The 10,171-nt window shown below is 36.9% G+C and overlaps 1 protein-coding gene across 2 annotated transcripts in view; it reads right to left on the bottom strand.

Moving 5' to 3' along the window:
• PLCL1 (phospholipase C like 1 (inactive)) overlaps positions 1–10,171 on the bottom strand; it is a 444,522-nt gene that overhangs the window by 59,201 nt on the left and 375,150 nt on the right. For both annotated transcript variants that reach the window (XM_072612808.1, XM_072612807.1), the window contains exons 4-5: positions 7,664–7,739; positions 6,788–6,897 (exon numbers count right to left, since the gene is read on the bottom strand). In XM_072612808.1, the coding sequence (XP_072468909.1) occupies positions 6,788–6,897; positions 7,664–7,739 (186 nt within the window). The remainder of the gene's footprint in view (positions 1–6,787; positions 6,898–7,663; positions 7,740–10,171) is intronic.

Below are 10,171 nucleotides of genomic sequence, written 5' to 3'. Positions count from 1 at the left end.
CCTTTCCCAGTTCCAAATCTTCCACCCCTGCCCCCAACTGCTAATGCCCTCCCCTTTCAGTTTACCTTCACCTTGTCAGTTTATATGTTGTATGTATCTAACTATTTACATGTTGTCAACACCATTAGAAATGTAAGCTCCCTGAAGTCAGGTACTAGTTTTTTTTTTCTTTGCAATTTTTTTGTATCCCTAGTACATGCTAAATAAATTATTGCTGAATAACTAACAATCACTGCTATGTGAAAAAACACAGATAATTTGATGCAGTTACACCATGCCCAGAGTTGTAAGGCTAATAAATAAAGCAGACATTTAGGTCTTTTTTTTTTCATTTCTATACCTCCATTTTTTTTTACTATTCTACAATTTTTTACTAGCTTCTTTCCCTTTGATTAATATTATATCAGTGGAACATCTAAACAAGAAGATTCAATTTTTAAAGAAATTCATTCAAATAAATTAATGAAACTAAAGAAATGTTCTCTATTCTTTTTTTATTTTTAAGATCCAGCCCTCTTTCTGGTAGGTCTGGGTTCTCTGGGGCTACACTGACTTGTAAAAGATGAAACTCTTTCTCTTCCCTTACCTAGGCAGCTAGATAGCATAGTTGATAGAACTCTGGAATTGAAGTCAGGCATTTATTAGCTTTGTGACCTTGGGCAAATCACTTGATTTCTATCTGCTTCAGTTTTTTACAGCTGCAAAATGATGACAAAAATAGCCCCTACCTCCCAAGGCCATTGCGAAGGTCAAATGCGACAATGTTTATAAAACATTTACTACAGTACTTGGCACCTAGTAGGTATTTAATACATGCTCACATCCATCTTTTACTCATTTTTATAACCCCTCCTTAAACTAAACACAAGTGGGATGGACAAGCAAGGGAATTTATAGAACTAGGCCTTTATCCATTACCAATTCAACTCAACATTTTTAAGTGTCTACTATAAGCACCATACTATGCTAGGCCCCGATGATATAAAGACTAAATACAAGAAGACCTCCACCTTCAAGAAGCCTTTATCTCAAGTGGTGATGGACTGGACATGAAGAAACATGGTGGTATAGTTTAAATCACTTCTATTTGGTTGAACTCTACCTGGAGCCACTTACTAAAGCATTTTGGTCAAAGAACAAGGTGGAAGCTGCTCTGGCTGCAAACCTTTGTTTTAGTGGTTTGTTTCCTCATCTGAAAACTAAGGAAGATGCACTGGATGGCCTCTAAGGTTCCTTCCTGCTCTAAATCTCTGATCCTATGAATGACTCCAAGCCCTAATCAAGGAGCAAACTCCAAGTTTGGGGAAAGAACTGGAGGGGGGAGGGGAGAAGAGGAAAGAAGAGACACCTACTCAAGATGTTTTGTTCCTAACGTGGCTGAAAAACACTATAGGTGAATTCTGTTAAGTCTGAACCTAAAAATTTGAGGCATCTTGATTAAACTCAACAAATAATTCAATTAACATTAAGCACCTCTTATGTGCCATACACTATGGTAAGCACTGAGCGTACAAAAAGAGGCAAAAGATAGTCCCTGCCCTTAAGGAGCTTATAATCTAACAGGAAGACAATATGCAAACACATATACACAAAGCAATCTGTATACAGGATAAATCAGAAATAATTAAAAGGGAGAATTCACTGGAATTAAGAGGAATTAGGGAAGGTTTCCTGTAGAAGGCTAGATTTTAGTTGGGATTTTAAAAAGTCAAGGAATTTAGCAGATAGAACTGAAGAGGAGGAAAAGCATTCCCATCATTAGGGACAGTCAGAGAAAATGCCTATATAGCTGGATCAAAGAGTATGTGTAGGGGAGTAATGTATAAGAAAATTATAAAGGTTAGAGAGAGCTAGGTGCTTTGAATGCCAAACAGCATCTTGTATTTGCTCCAGGAGGTAATGGGAAATAACTCAGTTTTATTAGGGTAAGACAGGGGGTGAGGGGATTCAGGCCTGAGCAGCAAATCTCTAACTCTACTTTGTTTTTTAGTGTTGATGGTCTTACACAAATGGAAATAACTTCATAGGGAAAGAGAAATAATTTTACACTATTTTACCACCAAGTATTGAGACAGTCAATCTCTCTAGGTTCTTCTTTCCACTCTAATAATATTTTCAAGATCCCTGCTCCCAAAATGAGAAAGAATGAGGTATAGAAAAAAGGTTTTACTGCCTAAGTGGCAACCTAAAAGTCTATGGTGTAGGCCAAAGATAGGATGGAAGTAGAATCCAAGAGAACATTAAATTAGATGGTCTTGTGCAGAGAGATTTAGTTTTAAACTGCTTAATTTCTTTTTGCATAAGGGGAAGAGTTCCAATTTTCAGAACTAAGGCACCATCCAGAAGCACAGTTGTATCTCATATTGAGTCAGTTTTTCCATAAATACAGTTTCTCAGATGTTTAAATATTGCCTTTGCAAAAATTCAGTCTAAATTGGAAAAAAAAAAAAAAGGATTTCTTCCAGGTAACATGCTTTCCTACAATGGCATTATAATGAAACTAACCTATTTTTCAATTAAGGTATAAAATATTGCATTTCTGTTCTAGACTTCCAAAGTGGCAGGTATTTGAGAATAATCCAAGTCAGAACATTTTTAAAGTATATCAGCACTGATAGTTACCCTCCACTTGCCACACATAACCAGTTCACCTTCTTTTCTAGCCATAAATCTCCGATTACATCCTTTGTATCATTTCTCTTGCACAGTTCTCAGTGGCAGAGTATTCATGCCTATTATTTACCTCTCCCTTGATGTTTGGCTGACCCTCAACTTTCATTCTTCAGTTATTGTGGTATTCTATAACTTGTCACATAACATCATTTGAAGCACATTATTGTGCTAGGGTTAACTAATGATCAGTTCACATGCTGTACTAGAATACTTCCAGTGTGCCAAGAGGTCAGGAGGAAAGATCCCCTCACACTGGGTGGATCCTTGGTGGAGATATTTCCAGAGAAAATGGAAAAGAGTTTCAAAGGAAGCAAGGGAGTGGTTGGGATTCAATTTGCATCACTGGAGGGAGTACCCACATTGATGAGATCACAAATCTATCAAAATATTAAAATATCAATAACAAATTAGTCAGGACTAAGGATGGACTACATGTCTGTTGTCCATGGACCAACTTAATTAAGTCATCCTCCATGCCTGGAGCACTTGCCCTCCTCATTTTCACTTCTTCAAATCCGTGTAAGACAATTCAAAAATTATGTACTACATGAAGTCCTTTCTAATCCCTCTAGTTGATAATGCTCCCCATCTCCCGATCACTTATTTATCTGTTGTGTATATTTTGTATCATTTTGTTTTATGCATATATTGTTCTTCTACTCTCTTCCTAAGTAAAATATAAGTTCCTTGACAGCAAGGCTTATTTCATTGCTTTCTTTGTGTCTCCAGCACCTAGTACAGTACCTGGCACAGAGTAGACACTTAAACGTTATTGAATTGAGAGGCTCATAACTACATCAGTTACAGAGTGATGAACTTTCTGGACACTGAAAATCTTGAAAAATCTAGAAAAGCACCTTTTAGATCATAGAGGGATAATGATCTATATCATTAAAGGGAGCACTCCATCAAAATCCCAAATCCTTGCCATTTTAGTTAGCCTCAATAACACATAAGATTTTATGGAAAAGGGTATCTTCTTTGTTATTCATGAGTATGGCTATCATATTATTTTTAAAACCTAGATTTTTATAAACAATGACTCACAGACTGAATATGTGCATCACTGGATAAATGCTGTTGCAAACAAAACAAAACTAAACATCAGAACAACAATAAAAGATAGACCATTGTTTCAGGGAGAAATAAAGGGTTATTAAAGGACAATCCAGCCCACACTTCTCCTCTCCTTCAATTCTGGCCCAGATCAGTCATGAAATATCACAATCTCTGAAGAATTAAAGTTGAATGGAGAACATTGTAGGCACAATTATGTAGCAGCACATTAATACTAAAGAGCTACCAGAAATTACATATAGAATATCATCAGAGAGGAGTATGATTTTCAAAAAAGGTGAACTGGTCATGTAGCAACATCAAGGTGTGACCTGACCATGTGCTCACTCATACCATGGAATGTCAAGAATTATAGGGTATATTGAATGGAGCTCTTACAGATTATTTACAAGGGTACGTGTAGTCAAGAGTCACAAAGTATGACAAGATATACATGGGCTGGCAGCATGACTTTAGAAAAACCTGGAAAGATACACATGAACTAATGCAAAGTGAAGGGAGCAGAACCAGGAGAACATTGTACACAGTAACAGCAATATCATAAATTGAATAACTGTGATTAATTCTGGTTATTCTCATCAATATGATGATCCAAGAAAAATCACATAGATGACTCATGATGAAATATGCTATCCACCTCCAGAGAAAGAACTGATATCTGACCACATCCTAGTTTTATTTCCTTCCTTTTTTGCTGTTGAATTCTTTTACAAAATTACTAATATGTAAATGCTTTATATACACAAGTATAACCTCTATCAGACTGCTTACTTCTCAAGTACAGGGGAGAAGAGGGAGAGATGATAAAATTTGGAACTCAAAACTTTAAAAAAATTTTGTAATTATGTTAACATGTAATTGGATGAAAATATTAATTAAAATATATACATATATAACTTCATATGTATATACATACACACACATAAGGAATTATCCCAACCATGGAAACTCAGATTCCTCAGCATGTTAATTTGCCTTGCTGGAATGGTGGCACACCACACAACTCTTGTTGGGGAAGCTGAGTGTGGTTAGTAGATCACTTGATCTCAGGAGTTTTGAGTTGCAGATGGGCTAAGTTAATTAGATGTCCATGCTAAGTCCAACACTAGTATGGTGAGCCTTTGGGAGCAGAATGTCCATCAGGATGCCTAGGGAGGAGCAAACCAGTCCAGGCTGGAAAAACAGAACAAGTTAAAGCTTCCATTCTGATCAGTATTGGGACCTCATGCCTGGCAGTAGCTGCTGAAATAACCTGGTTACCTTACGGTTGGGAACTAAATATTTTTTAAAAGGTTTTGAAGGCTCATATATTAAAAACGAACTTCTTCAAATTCATTTCACTTGAATTCCTTCTCTTTCTACAAATTTATCAAATTAGTTTGGTCTATCATTCTCAATAAAAGCACATATAGCCATTGGTGAAAGACTAGCTAGGTTGATGACTCCCTGTTGTTTTTAGTTACACTTGTATCCATAGAAAGCAGCCATGCCAGCTCTGCCTCTTAAAACACTAAGCTCAGCATATTTTAATTACACATATATGAATATACATACCTCCAGACAGAAGATTTTGAATATATTTAAGGTCTAATAACAAGATTGTCACAGATCAAACTATAGTTCCCCTCACTGCCATGTGCAAACTAATGTAACAAGATATTCCAAGATCTTCCCCTTCAAATACATATATTGTATAAGCATGTACAAGGCTGAATAAGTATTGGACTTTGTATGTATAAATGTGCACACAATCATATCTGATTTAGTTGATTACAGAACCACAGAATTTTAGATGAGCCATTTACTTTCACCTATTTATAACCTATAACACACACAAGTCATTCAAATTTGCTTAAAGTCTTCACAAGAAGAACATTCCTGCCTGAGTGCCCCTGCCCCCGTACCTCTTTAAAATAGATCTTTTAGGAAGGTTTTCCTGACATCAAGCCCGTTTTTCTTTTTGTAACTTCTACCCTACCCACTGCTGCTAACTCTTCTCTTTGGGATGAAACAGATATGTCTAAGAGTTCTCTACCACAGGATAGCTTTCATTGTTTTTAAAACAACTCTTATCCCCCCACCCCAAAAAACTTCTCTTCTGTAGCCTAAGCATCCCCATTTCCTTTAACCCACTGTCATGAAGAATGTTCTTGAAGACCATTAGCATTCTAGTTGCCCTCTTTTGGATGGCCTCAATCATTTCAATGCCCTTCCTAAAATATGGTGCCCAGAACTGAGCAACATTCTAGAAGTGTTCTGACCAGGGCTAAAAATGTAAAAATGTGTCGCTGTATTGCTTCAAAATTAAACTAGAGCTAATGATAATAATGATATAAAACTAGCATTTATATAAGCACCTTAAGGTTTCCAAAGCACTTTACAAATCTTCTTTCATTTTATCCTCACAACCACCTTGTGAGGTAAATATTATCATCCTCCTTTTACAGAGGAGGAAACTGAGGCCAAATTGGAACTCAGGTCTTCCTGAATCTACTCCAGTGTTCTGTCCTTTGTATCACCTAGCTAGTCATAAAGTATATAAAGGCAAACTGGTTTCCTAAATAATTCCCAAAGTAGAAGATTATATGTATGTGTGGTGGAATGTGGGTATATGGGGTGATTATTGTAAAGACGATATGGTCCTTGATGCCTCAGTAAAAACTGCAGTTTGTCTTCTGCAACCTGTAGCAGCACTCTCTAGTTATATTTTGCAAGCAAGCAAATATATGAAGACCCTAACAATTTCTACAACGTTCAAATAAAGTAAGAACACACCCAACCATCAGAGAATGGAATTTGGTGTCACATGTCTATAATCCTGTTTTATGTGCAATTTTAATTGCCCTATTATGGTCAAATGTTTACTGATTTCAATCTGCATGTTCCCATGCCTCCCTCAGAGCATGAGCCAGGCAATATACCCACAAATAGCTCTACAGTACCTAAATCATTGTCCATGGCTGAGAAGCCCTTGAGCATGTAGTACAAATAGGGTGGGCAATCAAAGTTCAAATGGGAAGCTGTATTTTCCATTTACCTTCAGTACTGTAATGTTCCATGCAAAACTCTCAATTGCCTTGTTGAGTTTTCTTCCTTTCAAACCTTCTTTTGCCCCAAGATTATGAAGTTCTTCATGGAATTCCATCCCTTTGAAAGTAGAAAGTAATAGACTTCAGAAAATAAGGTTCTCCATAACAGTGAATCTATGAACTGTGAAAAAAAAGTCCTATTTTTCCTTACCTCCAAAACAAACTTCCTTTTATTTTGTTCACCCCTGCCAGTAGCTTACTCTTCAGAGTACACATTGGCATATATTAGGCAAAATTACAAGAGTAATAATGTAGAAATAATGAGAGCCAATGAACTATACTTATTCAGTCCAATTCAAACCAATGACTGTGAGCTATGAGCATACAGCTTCCTGCTTTTCTTATGATGCCACTCATACTTCAGTAGCTCTACTGTTTCATCAGTGTTGGTATTCACCCCATTGCCTATTATAACCCACCTATGCCATTTTGTCCAGAGTGAATCTTGGGAAAACAAGTGACTTGGAAGTAGAGTTCCTGGGGACATATACTGGCAAATGGTCCCTAACTGTTGATTAATATGAATGGGTCAATGAAAAAGGCCACTCCAAGGGTCACCTAAAGGGGCCTGTGGAAAGCCCAGCTACTGTCTCTATAGGGTGGTGCCCAATAGTGCAAAATACTCGATGCCTCAAGACTTTAGAAATCATTTGAAAGCTCCGTAGCCCCAAGAAGACTAATGGGATTGATAATTCTTTGGTCCTATGCAAAGACTGGCTAATCAAAAGTACCTCAATGAGTTCACAGCTATGCACTAAAAGTTCATGCAAAGTACATGTTAGTATCACTTTTATTCTACAAAACAGAGAAAATCCAGTAATCACCTGCTTTTTGACACTGAATAATCTTATCATGGATGGTGTCTGCCATTTCAATAAGGAACTTGCTTTCTTGAATCATCTGTTACAAAACAAAAATAAAAGAAATTATTGCTCAGCATCATTAAACTAGATTTTAGAAAGGTAAATCATATATATATATATATATATAAACAATACATGAATGAGTCAAATTTATTATAATTAAGCATAAAATGTGTTTCTAATCTACCTTATATTTCATTTCCTGGTATTTATTTTTATGTAGTTATTCCATATATGCTAATATTTATGAACTTTGCCCCCACTAATAGACTATAAGCTCCTTAGGAGCAGGAATTGCTTCATTTTTTTGTCTTTGTAGCCACAGTGATTAGTGGTGCTTATCACATGGCATAATAAATGGTTGATTATTTAACATGCAGGAGTGGGCTGGAGCCAGCTCTAAATTTCAAATGTTGTAAAAGCAACCACATTGGTATACTCAGGATGGCTGCTAGCTTGGACCTGCTTTACTAGGAAAGATAGCTACTTAAGGTGTCAGCAATGCCTTTTAATTACACTCAGAAAATACAGAGAAAATATAAGCAGAGAAATAAAGACCAACAGAAAGGGCCTGACTGGCTGAATCAAAGCAATATTGCTGTATATTTTACATACACCTCAGAATTCAGAGAGCCTTTACACCTGAGCAGTTGGGGGTGGGGATACTCTCAGATACTAGCAAGCAGAAGGCTAATTACTCTCAAGGGAGTGTAGCCGGATCCATCCAAAGGAATTGACTTTACTATGGACTCAAATTTATCAAGGGGCTAAAATAAAGAGTTAGTTACTCAATAAATATTTATTAAGTCCCTGCTATGTTCCAGGGACTGTGTTGAGTACTGAAGATATAAAGAAAGGCAAAAGACAATCCTTGCCCTCAATTAGAGAAGTCCAGAGAAGGAGAGACAGATATGAAATTGACTGAGTAACACTAATAGGAACTGAATGTTTTACAATTATTTTATACAGGCAATTTAATTCAATCCTCATTGCAATCTGTTCACATATGTAAGGGAAACATTATCACCATTTTACAGCTGGGCAAACTGAAGTGTGAAGAGGCAAGTGACTTGGTCAAAGTCGCAAAGTATGTGGCAGGGCCAGAACTAGAATCCAGGTTTCTTAACTTCTACTACAATGCTCTTTGTCCCACTCCCCACTGCCTCTCAGAGTATAAAGATGAATAAGATATCTGTTAAGTGCTTTCTTTAGGTTCTTGTTTAGATAGAAGATATGGGCACTCAAAGTCTTGATCAGGGAATCATGAGATCCTTCTCATAAACAAACCCTCAAAGTAAAACACCACCCTCCTTGTATATGTATAAAAAAGACTCTGCTCCTGACTGGCTCAGAGCCAGTAGGCATGAAACCTACAAGACTCAGCACAGCTGTGAACTATCAGGGTTCAAAGAAGATTGAGACTTTCAGATGCTCACAATTTAGCCTGAGCCTAGGAAACTGAACTCCAAAAAGAAAAACAAAAAAATCCCACTTTGCTTGCTCTTATAACTGTTTATTTTCAGTGTGAACATTTAGGCACTATAAGACAGGGCATGATTAATTGTTTTGTTGTCTAGGCTTAAGAAAGAGTTAACAATTCAGATTAGACTTAAAAGTGTTTGTGCATGCATTTCTTTTGGGCAGCTTAGTCATTAAACGTTTACCAACACACCCCTATATTGCTCTATAAACACAGCTTGAGCTCAGAAAGATTGCAATAGAATGCTCAGGAAGTGAAATCAGCACCAGAGGGGAGAAGTCTGTAGGCTAATAGCAAACACAACAACAATTATGGTAAAGAATTGGAATTTACATAGTGCCTTAAGGTTTGTAAAGTGATATATTCATTAACTCATTTGAGTCTCACAACCCCACTGATAGCATAGTTGTGGGGAAAAAAGGAGAGATCAATATAGTCAATATAGGTTGAAGACGCAAAAAGATAACCTCATGAAACAGATAGAATTTAAACTAAAAGAACAAGCATTTGTAGAAAAAAAGGAAAAGAAAAAAGACATGTTTCTTTTTTAAGGAAGAGGAAACACTATGGAAAAGACCAGGAAGGGAACAAGGACAGCACATAAAGAGATAGTGAGGAAACCAGTCTAGTTAAAGGAGTGACTTGGAGTTCAGACATGGCAGGAGAGAAGGTAGGATACAGGAAATGGAGCCAAACTGAAATTTCATGAAAGTCAGTCTCTGAGATGTCTAGACTTTATTCTGAGGACACTGGGGAGCCAGTGAGGAGCCTGGAGGATAAGACTAGCTTCAGGAAAACAGAGTTTTCAGCAGCACTAAGGAACACAATGATTTTAATTTCTGTTGAGAAGCAAAGCATATATGTCACTAGGAATTGTTGATCTTTCCTCAGGAAACTAGAAGAGGTGGGATCAAGGGCATAAGTGGGAGGGCTATGGTTAACACTCTTTCTAAGTCAGAGTGAATCTCTTGGAGCAGATAAACTTAAAT

Source organism: Notamacropus eugenii, chromosome 5, assembly GCF_028372415.1.
Source record: "Notamacropus eugenii isolate mMacEug1 chromosome 5, mMacEug1.pri_v2, whole genome shotgun sequence".
Lineage (NCBI taxonomy): Eukaryota > Metazoa > Chordata > Mammalia > Diprotodontia > Macropodidae > Notamacropus > Notamacropus eugenii.
The sequence above is the reverse complement of the archived record's forward strand: the minus strand, read 5'-3'. Positions and strand labels throughout refer to the sequence as shown.